The 20129-nt window shown below is 35.8% G+C and overlaps 2 protein-coding genes across 11 annotated transcripts in view; one reads left to right on the forward strand and one right to left on the reverse strand.

Moving 5' to 3' along the window:
- The window catches only part of LOC128996298 (obscurin-like), a 255278-nt gene that overhangs the window by 220099 nt on the left and 15050 nt on the right, over positions 1-20129 (forward strand). For 8 of the 10 annotated variants that reach the window (XM_054421531.1, XM_054421532.1, XM_054421524.1 and 5 more), the window contains 11 exons: positions 1875-1943; positions 3237-3519; positions 4405-4561; positions 5678-5816; positions 7079-7184; positions 10347-10501; positions 10775-10986; positions 11932-12162; positions 12884-13034; positions 14293-14487; positions 16103-16212. In XM_054421531.1, coding sequence (XP_054277506.1) covers positions 1875-1943; positions 3237-3519; positions 4405-4561; positions 5678-5816; positions 7079-7184; positions 10347-10501; positions 10775-10986; positions 11932-12162; positions 12884-13034; positions 14293-14487; positions 16103-16212 — 1808 coding nt within the window. The remainder of the gene's footprint in view (positions 1-1874; positions 1944-3236; positions 3520-4404; positions 4562-5677; positions 5817-7078; positions 7185-10346; positions 10502-10774; positions 10987-11931; positions 12163-12883; positions 13035-14292; positions 14488-16102; positions 16213-20129) is intronic. The other 2 variants (XM_054421527.1, XM_054421533.1) reach the window with 1 other exon arrangement.
- Positions 18539-19726, reverse strand: LOC128996299 (uncharacterized). The gene has a single exon (XM_054421534.1). The coding sequence runs from the start codon at positions 19675-19677 to the stop codon at positions 18829-18831; it is 849 nt and encodes a 282-aa protein (XP_054277509.1). The 5' UTR covers positions 19678-19726; the 3' UTR covers positions 18539-18828.

The raw sequence follows: 20129 nt of genomic DNA on the forward strand, positions 1-20129 counted from the left end.
TTAAGTCATTGCTACCACGGGTGAGTTTCAAAAAGTTGCCGATGAGGTCTTTAAGGCTGTGGGGGTGGGAGTTAATCTCGTCAGTTCCGCAATCAGGGATTAATGTTACAACGACATTATGATATAGGCAGATATAAGACCACAGTCTTAGAGATGATGCAGGGAGGGAAATATTCATATTTTCTCCACATTAAATTGGAAAACAAATGTTCGTAATAAACATTTTGTATTCACAGTTAGTCAGATTTTTAACTTTAGTAGTAAATCCTTGAAATGTTAGAGTTGGTTTAGTAAGGGGGCAAGTGGATAAGTTATGGGGTAGGGGTGAATAAGGGGGCAGTATAAAATGGGGGGGGGGCACCTTGACCCTGGGGGGACGGATACCTCTGATACAAACTCTTAGTGAAATATACATAAAGTAATGAGGAATGGCTATACAACTAACTTATCCAAGAAAGAGTTACAGGCAGTTTTATGTACACAGCACAATAATTAGTGTGATATTTTCCCCAACAAGAGGCTTCTTCAGCATTCTACTACTTTCTTCTGAATAGCGTCCCCATGTATGGGGGAATGTCAAATTATTTGTGTTGTAACAGTTTGTGTGCTTCAACTGTCAGGAACTTCTTTCTTGGGTGAGTTAGTTGTGTATCTATTCATTCTTCTTCAATGTAGAGCCATGCATTAACAACCCTATTTTAAAGCTTGTAGATATTTGACATCAGATTATTTATGCAATTGGGTTTTTGAGAGTTGGCAGATCAAATCTTTTTTGACTTAAAAATACTTGCATTGATATTTGATACTTTGATAAAAAATAATGGGTATCGATCAACATAAACAAATTGTTTACATCAAAATTATTCAGCACCTCTGCTGTAAGATGTATAATGGTATCTTTGTACAGTGAAAGATTCATGCACCAACCAAATTTTAATCTCCCATCTTTACTAATTTGTAACATATGTAATCCCCAAAGTGTAAAGGTTTTGCATGAAGGTGTCATATTGTTTGAAGAATATATTTCAAAACCATTCTCAGCTCTAATAATAAATTTCCAATATAGAATAGAGAACCTTTGTTAGATTCCTAACTGATTTCCCCGTAATAATCTTGCTGTGCCTGGATCTATTCCAACTACGGTTCAGAGGTAAGACAGGTTATATTCTGAAATTCTTTTACTAGAAGCTTTGTAGTAAGCTTACATTGTTGTTGCATAGAAAACTATTGAATGCCTCGCTTTATGTGTCTCATGCAGCAACGCTTTAGCAATGTTACGTTCTGCTTACAATGCCATTTTTATTCTGTCACAAGCTTACTTCTTTTACTATATGCATTTATTTCACAAAATCATAATACTACAGTTTCATGATATAGTGTTAACAAAAGATTATTTTGGCTTAGTATTTTGGGAGCCTGGCACGTCCTTGAGATGTGGGCTTTAACGCCAACCTCAGGAAGTTGATGTGATAATACATAACCCGGCGGTTCCAATTCCAACTTAAACCGCAGGTTCATTAATTAAGTAAAATAGCAACAAAAAAAATACATCCCTTTTTTTAGGAGAAACTGTCTATTATCTTGATCTTTCTCCAGATAATAAGTATTTTGATAATTTGATAATTTTATTTGCTATTAACATAACATTTTGTTTGCTTATTTTACCTTCACCCTATGAAGCTCTTTCTACAGCATCCAGAAATTACCCAAAATCTAAATTTAAATTACAATAAAACACTGTATTAACATGAATAAACCTCAACTACTCTAGAAGCAATCAGGTATCCATCAGATTCACTCAAACAAATCTTCCGATTCTTGACAAGTTGAAAACTGCTTTTCACAAAATCAATGTGTGTGCTTTTGATGCATAGATGCTTCAACACCTTATCAACATCTTTCCCGGGTCTGGGCAGTCGAGTGAGAACAGCGGCAACGGAAAGGTTTGTACGCCTCGTTCTCTTCTGCGCTGGAAATTACATTTCTAGAGCATTGGAGAGTCTCAGTCTGTTTGGATATCACATTTCACCCAGATTTGCAGCTCCAGTGTTGGGATGTTGTAGTCGTTGTTCTTCACTTCTTCATTACGTTTTCTCCGTTCTCGCTCGTGCATGTTCTTTGTAGTTTCGTCTTTATAGTTTCCTGTGTGCCACCTCTTAGTCGAAAACTCCTTGAGTGACTCATTTTGTGACAATGTTTATGTAGATATATTTTCCCCTGAAAAGGCATGAGACGTCTGTAAATATATAAATATGTACTATTTAGACTATCTTGATTTTAGAGCTATTTTAATTTTATATTTTAGCCTATCTAATCCAATATTTATCTAACAGTTCTTATTTCCTTCTGACCAGAAATTACTTGGACTCCGCCAAACTGAACTTGATCAGTAGCTGAGTTTTCAAAGAGCAAGAACTCTTGGGAAGTGTATATTAACTTTACAATGCTTTTAAGCAGTTTTCACGTGATATATTTTATTTATAGGTAATTATTCCTCTACATTTTTCTCTACCAGCAGTAAGACTTTTGTATTCACCCATTCTGACTCTGAAAGACTGTTTTTTAGTAGAACTGTTAATATTTGGCATTGTGTTTTCCAGACCTTGCATTATCCAGCCAATTCGTAATATTGAAAAATAAAAATGTGGCTTTTTTACGGCTGATAAGCAAGTAAATTTGAACACTTATCACAGTCCATCTGTATATAGGCCAGTATACAGTTAATACTGAACTATTGCATATGCACAGTAAATATATTACAAAAGAATCAGTAGTGTTCTGATTTCTATTTAGCGTACACTACTGCAGTGATTCTGTTTAGTTAGAATCAGTGTCTAAACATGGTTAATAATATAAGTTTTTTATGTGTTTGTTATTATTTCTACACAAAAGAAGATTTAAACGTCTGTTAATTTGATCAAAGAATTAATTATATCTATAGTGTGTAATGTTTATTAGGATTAAATCACCTTTCTTTAGTTGGTTTATCAAACCAAATACTTCCTAGGCTCGACCTGAAAGGATTTGTTAAATATGAAGAGTTCTACTGCAGTTTCACTCAAGAAGATTTTAACTTACAAATTCGTTTGTAATAATGTTTGTAATTTGATTCATCATTTCAATCTCTTTAAGCATTCACGCCCATCTTGTCGAGGTTCCCTCTGACATTCAAAAGTTTCTTTAGTACAATATCCTGAAAATCAGATTAGCTGATTCACATTAATTTGTGGTTGCAGATTCAACACATAGAGCCAGACCTGTGTATACTGATCATCAACGACGCCATCACAAAGGACGAGGGCTTGTACAGTATCTCAGCACGCAACATCGCCGGTAGTGTATCCAGCTCCGTGATGGTACGTGTGGAGGAGAGTGAGTCAGACTATGGCTATCTCACCTACGGCAAGGGACGCAACGTCAAGCCCAAGATAAAACCTTTGGGCGAATTCTACGACCTGGGCGATGAGCTGGGCAGAGGCACTCAGGGCATCACATACCACTCTGTAGAGCGGCTCAGTGGTAAATCAGTTTGTATACTTTGAAATCAATCCATAGAATGTTAATTTTTGGTCATTGTAAATTCATGTTCATGCGAATAATATAGTTTTCTGTAAAACAATCAAAAGACAGTTGAAGCCTTTCACTCGGATCTCTTTGGTTTTGACAGCCATATTTGCTTTTTATCCTTGGCCACGTAAGTAAACAAGTCAAAACCTGTTAGCTAGCTCTGATTGATAAGTAGATATGTTAAACATGTTATCGCTTGAAATTTTATTATTTTGCACAATACAAACAATAGGCCTACTGATGCTTGCCAAATTTTCTCAAGTAATACTTTATTTCTGAGTGCCCAAACTTTTGATATATAAAGTTCTTTTTATCCAGATAAAAGTCAATTATCCCAAGAGAAAGTCTAATATCAGTAAAATTAAATAATAACACGATTATTCAAGTTGAAGAAAAAGGGCGTCACCTGGTTACTGAAGACATCTAGTCACTGAAAATGTACTGATTTATTTGGAGGTCACATAAAATGTCCCTGAAAAGTGATTTTAATGAAGGCCACTCAATGCTTTAAATTTGTGTCAAAGCCAAAAAAGATGTAAAGATCAGTTAATGTTATTTTTCTTAATAGAAGCGCCAATCAAAAAGAAATAGAAATAGTACAGTGCAATACAGTCTCGTAATTTATTTAGTTGATAACTCAATAGCATTTAAAATTTACAGAATTTTAAGTACTAATCCAGAGAAACTAGGCAAACATTACAGAGGATTCGTCAAGAAAAAAGTCACAGAAGAAGAGTCATAATTTTTTGTTTAAAGATTAGTTGACCATCTGAATAATATCACATAGTAAAGTCGTACAGTTTCCCAAGGTGACACTTAAGCCTTATTGCTGTTCAGGTCGCAACTACGCTGCCAAGATCATGCACGGCAAGGGTGAGCTGCGAGGTTTCATGCGCAATGAGCTGGAGATGATGAACATGTTGAACCATCGCAAGTTGATCAGACTGTACGATGCTTATGAGAGCCCACACACATTCACTTTGGTCACAGAAATGTATCCTTTACTACAATGGCTTGTATATTGTGTAGTTTCTTGTTACTTTACACCCTCTTTGACAAATATAAATTTGTATACATTGGTATATTTACTTAAAGAATTTCAGTGCAGGACTTAGTTTGGACAGCCACCTGGGGATGTTTGAAGTACCTTGGTGTAGTGAGGTGGGAACGTTGGCGCTCCTCCAGGATGGCACTCGGTTTTCTGTTTTTTTTTTTTTTTTCAAAAATCCTATAATAGGCGACCTGTGTTTTTCTTAAACGATGATAGTGACGAGTGTTCCCGCACTGGAAAATTTACCACTACACCACTGCACATTGTTCATAACTCAATTTAAAAAATCTTTGGCCGCATAAAAATTAGTGAATTGCTGGCGTAGCAGTTTAAGTCTCTGGCTTTGGTGTATTTACTATTTATGATTCTTAGATACAAAATTCCAATATCATAGACACTAAGGGAAAAACGAACCAACAAGCACAACCTTTTTGCCTAGCACTTGTTCTGTAAGTAGAGATGTTTATTTTTTGTTTTTTTTTTATCATTCCTTTATTATTCGGTCAAGTACTGCACTTATCTATTTTTCAGACCTTTTTTATCTAGGCTATTTAATGTACGGTATTTATTTATTTTTGTATTAATTTCTACTAGTCAATACTTTTTATAAGAGTCCGAATCTGAAGTTTCCAAAGGAGTTAACTGTATTTAGCGCCTTTGTATTTAGGACTAAAAATTAGTCCTTTGTTTTAAGAGGTATTTTTGAAGTGGTTGGCACCCTCTTAGGCCTATAACTTAACATTTGTCTGTCGAAATGGGTCTCAAAGGCCTGAGTTTTGAACGTATCAAGCGAAACAAGAGTTGAAACGGGACAGTACAAAAATGAATTGAACTCGTGAATTTAAAGTGGTATACCAAGACACTAAACCCACAATGTTACTGTCTTCGTTTTTCAGTATACCGTGCTGCAAACTAAACCGCCAAGTCACAAAAAAAAACTTAACAGGAATAATTTTTCTTTTAATTATTTCTAACGAACAGCAATATTTACTCTTTCAATTAAGACTTTATGTCGCAAGAACCTTTGTAAGAATTTTAGTTTCCTTAGCCACATAACAGTGCTGCTGGTGGCGAATTACTGTACAACCTTACCAAGCAGACGTTTGTTACTGAGTCTGAGATTGCTGGATACATCCGTCAAATCTTGTGGGGCTTGGAACACATGCATGACCAGAACATTGCCCATCTTGGTCTGACAGTGAGTATAGTACAAGAATTTGTATGACGAGAATCTACAAAGTTTCATTATCAAAATCTATATCATAAGAATCAGGGTTAAGAGGGTTGCTAAAATGTCACAGAAATCTTCCTAGTGGCTGATAAGACCTCTATGATTTTGATTTAAAAATTCCAAAGTCATTGAATTTAATCTAAAGAACTTCTTTAAGCCCATATTTAATTCAAAAGTCTCCAAAAGTGGCTGATTTTAATTTAAATACCTTTTAAGCTGGGTTTTCCTAGGCGCGGAAGCGAAGAGCGGAGAGAGGAACGCGGAGAGCGGAATTGAAATTAACATGGCATTCCGCTCCGCTTCTAGGAAAACAGTAACATTAAATTGCCTAAGACAAGTGGAGTCCGCTCTCCGCGTTCCTCTCTACGCTCGCCGATTCCGCGCCTAGGAAAACCCGGCTTAAGGTAATTGATTTTAATTTTAAGACCATCATAGAGGTTTTTGTCAAGTTAGTTAACAACTAAATTTGTCTTCAATGTAATTTATTTTAATTGTAATACCACCTAAAAGATTTCTCCATGCTCTTGAATATACAAAGCTAACTTACGAATCTATTGAAACAAAACAAAACTGTGTTTTTGCCGCCCCATTTGTAAGGTGGCTTAAATAGACTATCACTTCATCACAACTATCTCTCAGGGGGAGAACGTTTGTTTAATTGCCCGTAAATATAAGGACTCTCTACTACTACAAACATTACAGTAGCTATTTGTGTACAGAGAGCGCAAAGTACGTCATTGCCGCTTGAGAACTGTAGATGGCTGCCATACAGCTTAAGAGTGACAATGACTGTTAGTGATCGTATTTCGTAATACACGCAGTGTGTTTTTTACCACCATAATTAACTTATCATAACAAACAGATTAACTTTTTAGTCGTACATAAAATGTCATTTAGGTTATGTCATTTGTTTACTGGTTGTGATCCGCGGCTATGGTTGGTGTAGAAATGCCAACAGTGAAATGCCAGGTCATTACTGGCATTTCATTGTTTTTGTGTTTGCACTAAACAGTGTTTTTGCACTGTTTAGCGAGTGGGAATGATCGATTCCTGCTCTAGAGCGTAAATGAGCTGTTATGCGTACTGTTTAAGGTTGTGGCAATATGATCCTTTCCATGCAGTGGTAGGAAAAGATCATTTTATGGTGAAGATATCTGAGAAGTCAGCATTTTCTACTATATGCTTTAACTGTTAAGGAGTGCAACATTAAAAGGGCGGTTTTTTCACAGCCTGGTGATCTTCTCATTTCTCACCCTGGTGGAGATGACTTAAAGATCTGTGACTTTGGTCTCGCCAGGCGTATAGCTTACAACAGACTCGCTTCTTTGGAGTATGGTAAGTTAAACTTGTAAATTAATTTAGTAGGAGTGTTTCTCATGATTCCAAGTGTTTATGTTACTTTAAGCCCTAAAATGAAAGGATAAGGCCTACAAAATAGTAGTTTACGCAACGATTGCGTTAAGTGAGTCTTTACGACACGAGTAGAAAATTTAAGGCACTCGCCACGGCTCGTGCCTTAAAAACTTCTACGAGTGTCGTAAAGACTATTAACGCGAGTTGCGTACACTACTTTACCTACGACCGTTTTTTAATTACCATCAATCTGGATTTAATTACTAACAATCACTAATGATAACTTTTTAGAGAGGTTATGTTTTCGTGTATTGTCATTGCCACTGAAAGTGATGCAACGACTTGTTGTATAATCAGCTGATTTCCTGTAATTACGTGTTTGTTAAACTTCGTTAATTATTACATTGCTAGCAGCATTCTTACCATAAATAATATTGTATCAGGTACAATTCGGCAAATATTTAATTTATTTTTGGACTTCCACCAACTTAATTAAGAATACGCGAGTATCAACATGAACAAGTCGGATCAACAATTAAATTGGTCAACTGATCAGCTGATCAGCTGATTAGTTTACGTTCGAAGCATTACAATTTTAATTCTTTTCTCTCAATACTTGAACCTCATTGGTCCGTTACCTGTGTGGATATGAGAAAACTATGCGGATATGAAATGAAACTATGCGGATATGAAAGTAAACAGCTGTAAAGTGAAACTTTTCAATTCTAAGAACTGGACTGAAATGGCTACTTTAAAAAACGGTCGTAGATAAAAGTCTTTTTGTTCATAGTACTCCTTATTTCATTGTTTGAATCAATATTTTCAAGCTTAACTTTTGAAGTGATCTTTTTCTGTGATAGTTTAACACGTTCACTGCTAATGACGCACTTGTGCGTCATAAGTATATTAGCAGATATATAATACATGATGTATATAATTACATAATATATTTTAATCCACAATTTATAGTATGAAATTTATTTAATTAAAGATATATTGTCACTCAATTAACATGATCATGTTAATGTTAATGTTTTTTAGCCATTTATAAAAGTATTACATATCATTAGCAGTGAATGTGTTAAAACTGGACCAGCCTGTCCTTGGTAATTGAGGCGGTAGCTGCAAAAAGGGCCTATATGCCAAAACATTGATTTGAGAAAAACTAGTTCAAAAAAATGTCATTCTTGCATAAATATTGCATTTACTGAGAATATAACTTGGAATACTTCTCCATATTCTTTGGAACCTGAAGCAAATTTGTTACCATGGTTTTTTAATAACAATATCAGGCTAATAAGTATATTTGTTTATGTGAAATAGTGCATGGGCCCTTTTTGCATAGATGAAGTTTTTACATGCCCTTTTTGCATAGACCAATATTTATATGATCTAATAAAGCATAAAATATGTGTTTTCTTATTCAATTTCTAACAGTTTGTTAAGAAAAATTTAAATTTAAAATTACATCTTACCGGCTCAGTAATTAAAAATAATAAAATCATAGTGTAACCTGTAAGAGAAAAACAGGTAGGCTGCACAGTAAAATATGAGTCATAGTTGAAAATGTAACACTTTTATTTTACAATAAAAAAGTGAGTCATATAGGCTAGTTGGATATCTAATACTTTTATCTTTCAATGTCTCTACAATTTAGTTTCCAGCATCACCCTCTTTTCCAAACAAATCAGTGTAAAACTTCCTGTTTTCCTCGCTGATGAAAGGCAACAATAACTTGAAATCTCTGCCACTTGTAATAAAGTAATAAAACCAATGCAACATAGACTAAAATTATTTCATTTATACCCACAATATATGGGACCCAAAATAATGTATAATAAGCTGCCTTCAACAATAAAGGAAATTGATTGCATAATATTGAAATTTAAAAAAACACATAAGATATGGCTTCTGGAGAAGGCATTTTTTTCACTGGAAGATTTCCTAACAAATGTATAATTATTTTTAATATTATGATTGTTGTTTTGTTACAATAGATTTTAGTTTGATGACAAATCACCTGTCAATCATTGATGTAATGTGATGATAATAAATAAATAAATTCAATGTCATTAACCTCGATCTATGCAAGAAGGGCCTATACACAACTTTCTTATAACAGCTGTACAAAAAAAAACTACTTCAGATTCAAATATGAGACTTTGCAGGTATACCAACAAACATGTGTAGAGTTGAAAGAAACGTTCTCCGCAAAAAGGGCCTATGGATCCATAGGCCTTTATTGCAGCTACCGCCTCAATTATTATAGTCTTAGATTGGCTCTGGCAAAAGAAACAGCTGTTCTTCTGGTTTTAGTCTGTAAAAACTAGCTACTCACCCTACATTCAGCTGAAAGCAGACACTCAAAAGTGAGTGTCTTTATTTAAAAGACATGATTAAGGTAAAATTTGGCTCATGTGATAAGTTATTACTTCCAGCATTTTCCAATAAAAGCTGCCTCTTCTTTCTCATTTCTTGATACATTTATTCCAATTACAGTATGTTATTTTATTTCTACTACCTACTGAATCAACCTACCAATTCAGATAAGCCACTGAATTTATGAGGAATAGTCATTGAATAGTCATTTATTCAGTCTTTAAACAATACATTATTGTAATTGACATCGTCATTATTATTGTAAAAAGATATAAGATGCAATACTTATAATTATTAAAATTTGACATGAAAATTCCAAAATATAGGCTGCCCTTAGTTTAACATTTAACAGGTTTAAAATAATTTAAAAAAAAATTAAATGAGGGGTGGAGTCATATCTAGGAGAGATTTAAATTTGCCTTTTTGGCGTGTAATGACATTAGTTTATTTAATACAGTTTTCAAATGCTACTAACATGCTGGGCCCTCCAGAAACTATGCAATTCCTCTATTTTTTAATAGCCTCAACTGCTTGTCACTGTACTGATCTGTGCGTTAATCTAATAACAGTGAAGTACCAGGTCACATATTCAATCCATTGTGATAAAATAGTACAATATGAGTCAGTCTAGAACCAGCAGGTTTTTATTTACCCACACAAGCTAAAGCTACTCCTAAGCTACTGTTTGGAAAATTGATGACACCTAGTATTGTATTTGTTACAGGTAAAATTTACGTAACTTTGTTCTACTCCTCTTGTTGACAGGTATGCCAGAGTTTGTAGCTCCGGAGATAGTAAAGGGTGAAGGTGTGAGTTTCCCAGCAGACATGTGGTCAGTGGGAGTCATCACTCATCTGCTGCTCACGGGCATATCTCTGTTTAGAGGACAAGACGATCGTACCACACTTACCAACATCAAGGTAGGTGGAGTGTTGTTGGATTTCTTACATGGACCCAAGTGTCGTTTAACTTACCTCAGTTACCTCAGCAGTTCCCTTAGACTTTTCACTCTTTTGATCATTAAAAGACGGATTTAAATTAGATCAGAGCACAAGTACTAACTGAAGTGATAATGGTGCTTCCTCTTACCGTGACCTAGATTTACACTTATTGTTTGATTTACCTCGTCAACCATCTGAGAGGGAGAAGATTCAGATTATCTTTGTGATTTCCCAATGCTACGTTTGCTTTAGGAGAACAAATGGGAGTTCCGGGAGGACATTTGGAAGTACTTGTCAATAGAAGCTAGGGACTTCATCACAAAGCTGTTGGTATTTGATGCCGAAGGTCGGATGGATGTGAAAGCAGCCTTGCGACATCCTTGGCTTAACTCGGCAGACAAGATGCCTTCCAACCAACACAGTATTACTACTGACACTCTCCGCAACTACTACAACCTGCTAAAGTGAGTAGACGTCAGTACTTTTGTAGAGAAGGATCTCCTATACGGAGACAGTTCTCCATACCTTAGCGACCTACCAAGGTCCCACTATGAAAACAGGCCATTCTGCAGGATCCATGACGTAACACTTGTGGGTAGATTCACTGCTACATCACAGATGTTATAGGTAAATAAGGTGGCTGTTTGTTAGATTTTAGTACAACTATCCATCATTGTGATGTAGTGTTGTGCTGCCTGCGCTGCAGCATGGCCTGTTTTTCTTGTAAGGCCTTGGACCTACCTACAGCTTGAAGGTGATTACTGAACAACTTGGTTACGTACAAGCACGTTGCCAAGTCATTGTTGATTGGCAAGATTTGAACCCCAGACTCCAATACAAAAGTCCTGTTCTCTAACTAGACCTCTTCTCTAACGTTGGTGCCTCATGTCCTGGGTTTGAGTTTGACCAATCACCAATGACTTATGTGATAAAACTGCATCCCTCTAGGCCTGGCCAAGAGTAGTGTGTAAAGAGGTTCCCAACTAGAGCCTCCCATGATGATGAGGTGAGAGAAAGTGTGATGCAAATGGTGTTAAATATTGTCCATGATAGTTATCATGTTTTTGTCAATGTTCTAGTTAATTGTATAGTTACATTTTGGATACTTTAAACGTAAATTGTTGTGTTTGATACAAAAAAGCTGAAATTCGTTCTCAATGATAATTAAGCGTGTATAAAGCAAACCACAATTTGAGACTCGATAGGTGGCAGTAGTTTTAGATTAACACTCATCAACACCTTTCCTGAGCTTTTAGTCGAGGATCCAAGAGATGTTCACTTTGTGACACTATGTTGTAACCAAGTGATTCCTACAAGGATAAACAACATTATTGTATGTCAATTATAGTACATCTCTTCAAATTAGCTTATATTTTTCAAGATTGTCAGCTGCTTGTTGACTGTTACAGGGACTGGTATGCCAATGCCTCATGCAGAACATGGTACCGACGTATGCCACTGGATGGTGCTTTCACTCACCCAAGCCGCATGGTCTACCCACCCGGACGAGCTTACACACCCGACCCGACCCCTCCACCCGAGCAGACAAGCAAGGCGGGTACACCCAGAACCTGGGAAGACCAGATCCCTTCTCGCAAACCTCTGGACTACGAGCTGTGTGCCGTCAAGTCTGAGAGTCAGTAAGTAAAAGTTACAGTTTGTTGTAAATACTGTAATTATCGATTTAGTTTCATATTACTTTACCTATTCAATTTTAAAGCTCTTTGATTTCAGTTTTTATCAATACTTCTTTGTGAGAACAGGAGACCATATGTCTTGTCTCGTATGAGATTTATAGGAAGTGGTTTGTTGCAATGTACAGTTTTTTTGGACAGCTAAATATTTTTCAACATCTCAAAAACTTTTAATTGCTATAATTTTTTGAAATGTTTGGTTTGCTCTAGATTTTAAAGTTTGTAACTGTATACTTCAATAACAATTAATGTATGTTAAGTGATTGTGTTTGTGGCATAGCTGTGTTTACTTTTTACAATGACGATCTGTCTATTCTGTACTGTATATATATTTACATTAATTATATATAACCACGCTCTAAAACTTCCTTGATACAGGTCAGGTTAGTAACAAAACTACACATGCACATTGCACAGACTTAAATATATATTTGATTCCTACAATAACGATGGGAACAGGAAGCTCTGTATTCCTAGAAAATGTTAGTTAATTCAGGGTTAATAAACCAATGTCCGTTTTCATTCTGACAGAGGTCAGCCGATACAGGGCTAGTTAAGATAAGATTTACTTTGTCCTAACTGCATAATGTAAAATGACTTGCATTAACAACAGCTGGCATTACTACAGTTTCATGATTAGTTATCACTATGACTGTTGTGTTTGCAGCTACCAGAACGGTCCGGACACTTACCTGTTGCAACTGAGGGATGTAGACTTTCCTGTGCGACTGAGGGAGTATATGAAGGTGGCTGCTGAGAGATGTCCTCTGTCCAGAGGGAACTACCACGACAGAGACAACCCACACGTCGACTGGAGGGTGAGAACAAAGCTAGGGGTTGGGCCTGAATCATGTTGCTTTGAATGTATTGATTGTAATACTACAATCGGTTTGTACAATACATTGTACATCCCCCTCATTTCTTGGTGTAATCTTAAATGTCTTCTGCGGTCGTTGAAAAAACAAAAACCTCTTCCGAGATCACGGTAAAATATAGAATATCTCCTACGGTCTCGGAAAAATTGTGAACATCTTCTGAGATCAGAGTGAACATAGAATAGCCTTATGAGTAAAGATTGTACAGCTGGTCTTACAAAACTACCAGTACCCTCTCGCTCCATTCTACATTCACCCTGCATTTATATCAGTTCCATTTCTTATTTAGATAAAAATTAAAAGATCAAAAGAAACTTAACTGTTTTTAATAAAGACTAACAAGACAACATCAGTAAAGAAAGTAAAAAAAACATATGGTTAAATATTAATTAAATAACCATAGAGGTTGAACATCCTTCCCTTTCTTTTCAGAGTTTAGCCAGGAAACCGTTTGGTAGGTCTTATAGTTCTGCCTCTTGATGATTGTTTTATTGCAGCTTCTTGATTGGGAGTATTTGATGGCGAAAAAGATTTACTTTTATCTTGGGATATTCTAGATGGTGTAGAAGTTGTTTTTTCAGCAGTCTTTAATAAAGAATAGTTGTTTTGAGTAACAGTAGTAAATGGCAGAGGATTTGGCATTGTATCTTTAATGGATAAAGGAATAGGATTGTTCGGTTTGGTTGTATTACCTTTGTAAGGCAAAAGGTGGTTGATTCCTTCTCAACATAGTGCTTGCTGTCTTAACCCAATAGGACCTTGGTTCTTTTCCTAAACTGATAATAATAAAAAAAAGTAATCTGCCAATTTAAAACTATCTGATTTTGATTAAATTTGGTACAAACGTGTAAGCCTACATTTTGAGTTTGTGACCAGTATGATCAGACTATGGAACAAGATTTTGTGGGTGGGTTTGTAGGGTAAACATAAGTTTTCTCCATTTTTGACCTAAAAAATCTAAAATGTTGCAATTTCTTTTGTTTTGTAGAGTTTAATAAGCCAAATAATTTAGTATATTAAAGTATTGGTAACACATATGAGGAATGTTCAAAAAGAAACTGCAAATTTTAAATTCCTATCTTATTTTGATAGATATAATCAAATCTGACAAGTGTATTTAATTCATTCTAATTTTTAACTAACATGGAATTGTTGCAAACAGTTGATTTGATCTAAAAACTGACCAATGATTGAATTTCAGACGCCAGTGATCCGAGAGCGTCGCAGGTTCACAGATGTCATGGACGAGGAGATTGACGACGAAAGGAAAGAGAGGATCAACCGTTACGGCTCCCCAGACATGCACACATTGAGGAGGATAAGACACGAGCTTGGCACCCGGCTGGACTCTCACGTCGAGGCTGAGGCACTGATGGCAGCACGGCGCGACGGGATGGTACGTTCAGCCATTTGATACTGAAGTAGACATCCCATTTATATGGACCAGCTGTAGTATATTTTTTGACAGTTGGTGGAATTTGAATGATTCGCTCACTGAGTGTGATACATTTTAAAATGATTTTTTCTTCCTTAGTTTTTGGAACCAATATTTTAATGTGATATAAAATATTACATATTTTAAACCGCACTGCACTGTTTTAACAAACTTCCCATGCAAAGGCTTAGTACAGAAAACAGCTGTTTGCCGCCAGCTTAATCAATTGGGGTTTCATTACGTACTACTGTACTGTAATGAGTTTTTACCGGACACGAACCAGCTGATTATATTTCGTAATGTGGTTATAAACAAAAACATAAGCTCTCTTAGAGTTTATGAGTTAGTGATTGTTAAATACTTTAGTCGGTGGGAATATACTGTTAAGGATTTGTACAGATTTTTTATTGTTAAGTTAGCTTAGAGTAGTAAGGCGTAAAATATTGTACGTCACTCGTCCAAAATGTGTTTACCGGACTCATATGGTAATTCCGTACTTGATTTCGTCCCTCATGCACGGGAAGGACCACACTCGTCCGGTAAACACCTATTTTCAGTACTAGTAACGTAATATACTATTACAGTAGATTTGTCCTTTCGGTTTGGCGTGGTTAAAATTCGGTATGACCAGAAAGCACAGATTATTGTCAGCCATCTGTCGGAGGGCTCAGTTCAATTAAACTCATTTTCGGCGATTTTCATTTTAGAACTGGTTACGGCTTTACATGAGAATAAATGTCTAGTTCAATCATATAGTAAGAGTTACAACCTTTCATTTTGAATACTGAAGTAGACCCCCTCTATATATGGACCAGCTAAAGCATTTTTTTGTTCAAAATAACACAGTTAGTTGATAACAAACTCACAGACAGTGGTACTGTAAAAATTGTATTTTTCCCTTAGTTTTCATTACCGGTACTGAGATAATGGCTGCATACTTAGAAACCAAAGTGTGTGATTTTTCATTCAATTTGTTTTTATTTACTATTTTTCCTGGTACCTAAAAGGTTAGGTTAGGTTAGATGGCCTAAAAAGTGACTATTTCTTTTCTATTTACAGTAGATTCCCTCTTATTCGGACACCTTTTAACCGGACATCGGTTTAACCGGACTACACTCGACGGAAATGACATCTCTTTAACCGGACAATTTTTATCAGCACATTGGTTTAACCGGACTAGATCGGCAGGAAGTGGGTGGTATTGTAACGACTGTTCTCGTGGGAAAGATTTGAGACCAGTGATCACATGTCTAAATACAATGCTCTCCTAAATTTAAGTCGAATATCACCGTAAACGGTACATTTTAATGAGTTTTTGGGGACGTCGGCTTAACCGGGAAAACCGTTGTCCGGACTGGCCTTGGTCCCGAGGAGTCCGGATAAGAGGGAGTCTACTGTACAACACTTTGAATAAATGCCTGCACTCTTTCACTTTGCCACAATAGGACCTGTTTTTATCAAGCAACGGAGATTTAGAAATAGCTAAGATTGGTTTGTTAATCAAATAACCAGATAATCCAGATATAAATCAATCAACTATATGAGCTTATACACTATGATACGTTTATTTTTCCAGGCACCATTCTTCAGAGAGAAACCACAGACTTTGCCTGTAGAAGAGGATAAGCCAGCAGAGTTGGTTTGTTTTGCCGTTGGAGACCCCAGACCCGTTGTGCAATGGTTTAAGTACGTACAGTTTGCAACTATCTTGTTAAAAGTATTAAATATATTCTCCTTTTCAGTATTTTTCAGTACAGATTTTTTAAATATATATAATTGGATTATAGGATTTTCGTTTAGGTACCGTAGTTTATAGAAATCAACATTTTACGGTTGTTGAAACCTAAATTATCCTACTAGTAATTCAAATTGATAAACTTTGTTGTGTGGAAGAATTAACCCTTCACGGACGGGTGACGGATATATCCGCCTATGTCTTTGGTGGTAAAGGACGGGTGGCGGATGTATCCGCTTATAGTTTTTGATGTTCCGGACGGGAAGTGGATATATCAGCCTTCTCTTCAGACAGTTGCTTGAGCAGTAACCAGATGTTTTGCGGTACCAAGGCCACTTTCCTGCTCTCTCTATGGCTGCGCTCTCTTCCGCACTCCCCCCTCTCTCCCTCGCCTACCCCTCTCTAGCACCTCCCCCTCTCCAGTGCACCACCCACCTCTCCTACGCTCGCCCCTTGACGTTTCGCGCTCAACACTACGTTGTCTTTATTTATTGTTTACATATTGTTCTTTATTCATTGCCTAACATTGTCATGGTCATATCTTCAAAGACGGGTGGCGGATATATCTGCTGCTTTCCTACTCATCTGCGGTCGGGTAGCGGATATATCCGCATTGTTAAAAACGAGTAAAAAACTATTTTGACAGTATGAAGTGTTCCATTGTGTTTATTTTATATACCTGTATAACAAAACACAAATATAAGGAAAATTAATTTTTAATTTTTCCGATAATTTTTTCCTGTTCTATGTCACGATTTTGCCCGTCCGGGAGGGTTATCATTGTGCTTATTAAGGCTGCGTTTACATTGGAAGCACGCTTGGGCAAGTAAAATGGTAGCGCACGCTTGCGCAAGCGTGCCGTGCCCGAAGTTGTGGTTATACTACGAGCAACCAAGCGCAAGTGCCACACTAGTCTCAGCAGGACAGTACAGTCAAAATTGACATATCAGACGATGAGGATATTGTGCTAGAGAATGGAGTTGTAAAGTTTTTATTATTATTAGACTCTGAACGAGTAAGGGGGGGGTAAATTATTTTTTTATGGATCGAGAAGAAGGAAGGGAGTATGCCCGGATTTTTGCTGATCTTCTGCAATAGCCAGATAAGTTTTATGAATATTTTAGAATGATGCCAGAAACATTTTACTACATTTTAGAGAGAATAACACCAAATATTGAAAAGCATTCCAACTTCAGGAAGTGTATCTCTCCCGAAGAAAAGCTGATGGTTACGTTAGGGTAATTGAAAGGGCATTATATGTACAGTATTATTGTAGTAGTTATTGCTAACAATTCAAATAAGCCTACGACTTGCGTAATTTAATCAAATATATTTACACTTGTGCTACCATTATTGTTAATGAATTATTTACCTTATTGGTTGGGTCTATTGTAGTACATAGTGAAGAGGCAATTAAGTTTAGGAGAAAACAATTTAATTTTGACAGATAATTGCATTACAAGTCATAAAGTAGGCCTAATTGAAATGATTTTTCTTTATGATTAAAACAAGGGTGTGTGTTATTACATTATGTTGTGAATAAAAACAAATTATTACTGTGTTATTTTCCCCTGTTCAAGAAATCAAATTAATCACTAAAATCTGGTGGAAAAATACATGAACTACAATCATTAATTAGGCGATGGGAACCCCTGGTTGTAGCCTGAAACTAATTTATCCTATATAATTGGTCTTCTTGCACGAACAGCATCAACCAACACCTCCGTATCCATGCTGAACAACTATAAACACTTAACCAACAGACACAACCGATACTACTGTGTCTATGAACCACAACAAACTGAGGCACGCTTGCTTGTAGAAACAAATATTTTTGTTTCGTGATTTGAGAAGCGCAAGCTTGTCCCAGCGTGCGCTTGCTAGTGGCGAGCACTGTAACCACCACTGGTCAAGTCGCCACCGGTTTCCAGTAATCTGCTACAATTTTGTTTCAAAGGGCAAGCTTGGCCAAGCGTGCGCCACCATTTTACTTGCCCAAGCGTGCCTCCAATGTAAACGCAGCCTAATACCTACCTTTGTTTTGTATAGCATCCTAGGAAAAAAAAAATAAAATAAAATAAACAACATTTTAACTTGTACGGTAGTTTTATATTACTGGTATAACCTAAAAGTAGGCCTACACTGTTCAAAAACATGTTTTGGAGTTTCAGACTTAGATTGTTTTACACTTGAAAATATAAACAAAGAAAAAACTGCATAAGAAATGAAGCCCCTGTTTACATTTTTATAATTTTATTCTTTTATAATTGGGATTTTTAACAACACCTCTGAAACTTCATTATTATTAAACAAAATGAATCTGTAATATAATATTTACATTACCAATACTAATAGCCTTTTGAAATTAATGTAATAAAAATCATTCTTCTGATTTGACCTAAATACAACAACCATTCTAAAAAATTACAAACAATAATAACATTTAAAGTAATAAGCTACTTTGTACAAAACGCATTAAAGATTTTAGTAAATGGATGCTAAACAGACCCTATATAAATGTATGTCAAACATAAACGTACAACACCTAAGTTATTCACATGAGAACCTTATGATAGGACGATTTGATTAATTATCTTCACCAGACCTCTGATATCACCCAAGGATAAGTTTGTGAGATTTGAAAGTTCCCGATGTATTAACTCATCAACATCTGTCGAAGTGAATGAAACGGCCAAGGCTACAACAGCTGCAGCTTGATACAACATATTGCATTCTGTCTTCTGAAAGTTTTGTTTCTCCTCGGGTACAACATCCCACCTACCAGTCATCAAGTAGAAAAGTTTACAAAATATTTCTTGGTGGTGTAAGTAAACTACGTCTGTCAACAGTAAAGCTGTTTGGTAAACATCTTTTGGAAGAATGTGTGCGTGCTCTGATGACCATATTTGCTCCAAAAGCATTCCTACATTAGTAAAAACAGTTGGGAAGTGTAGTTTAAAGTCCAACGTATTTAGAACTCTAATCTCTGAAGCCATGATCATAGATAGTTTGAAATTCTTACCTTCAAGTTCCAAATATTTCTGAATATCCTTAGGTTTCACCACTTTAGGTTGAATAATGAATTTAGAGGCTACTTGGATGCAAGATAGCATTCTCAATGAAGTTTGTGTGCCTAGCTTCTTTTCAACCTTTTTCCAATGTTCTTGAGCAGAAATTTCGTTTTTAGTCCAAACCTTTTTTTGAAGATCTTCAAAATGTAATCTAATGAATCTATCAAACACTTCTACCGCTAGGTAACGAACCTCATCGGGTTGTTCAAAATACACACATGTGACAAATATAAGATCCACTACTGGAGTGGGAAGAGCTAGATATGCTTCCATTTTTAGCCTTTCTTCTTCTACTTTTTTGTCTGTGATTATTAGTTCTTCTAACCATTCATCTAACAAATCCATTATAATGTTTAACCTGCTATAAATCTAGCAAAATAAGTACTGAAACATAAATAGTGTCACAATAAAAATATTACTTACAATAATGTAAACAAACAAAAATAATGTGTCAAAGCAATAAATCATCTGTGAACTATGAATACACTTTAATAAATCAGCTGATTATATTAAAATATAATGACATTCCATTGGTTGTGTATTTTCATGTTTAAACAAATCAAAAGTCTATTATTTTTCATTACCTATTTGAAATAATTATCAATGTAGTTAACTGTAAGTTTTAGTGTTATTTTCATAAATCCATCAGTTAGATTAACTCTGGTATTGTTGAGAATATTTAATATGTATTTGCAATTTTACTCATAGCTTTGAATATAGTTATACTATGAAAAAGTATTCTAAATCAGTGTTTTTACCAAGAAATATAGTTGTGTTTTTTGCCTTGTTGGTTACAG

The sequence above is a fragment of the Macrosteles quadrilineatus genome, unplaced genomic scaffold, assembly GCF_028750875.1.
Source record: "Macrosteles quadrilineatus isolate MER2022 unplaced genomic scaffold, UCM_ALF_1.0 Scaffold_6__1_contigs__length_79288215, whole genome shotgun sequence".
NCBI lineage: Eukaryota > Metazoa > Arthropoda > Insecta > Hemiptera > Cicadellidae > Macrosteles > Macrosteles quadrilineatus.

Bases quoted from the DNA above. Each gene is read 5' to 3' on its own strand.
- LOC128996299 (XM_054421534.1), bottom strand. From the start codon at position 19,677: ATGGATTTGTTAGATGAATGGTTAGAAGAACTAATAATCACAGACAAA.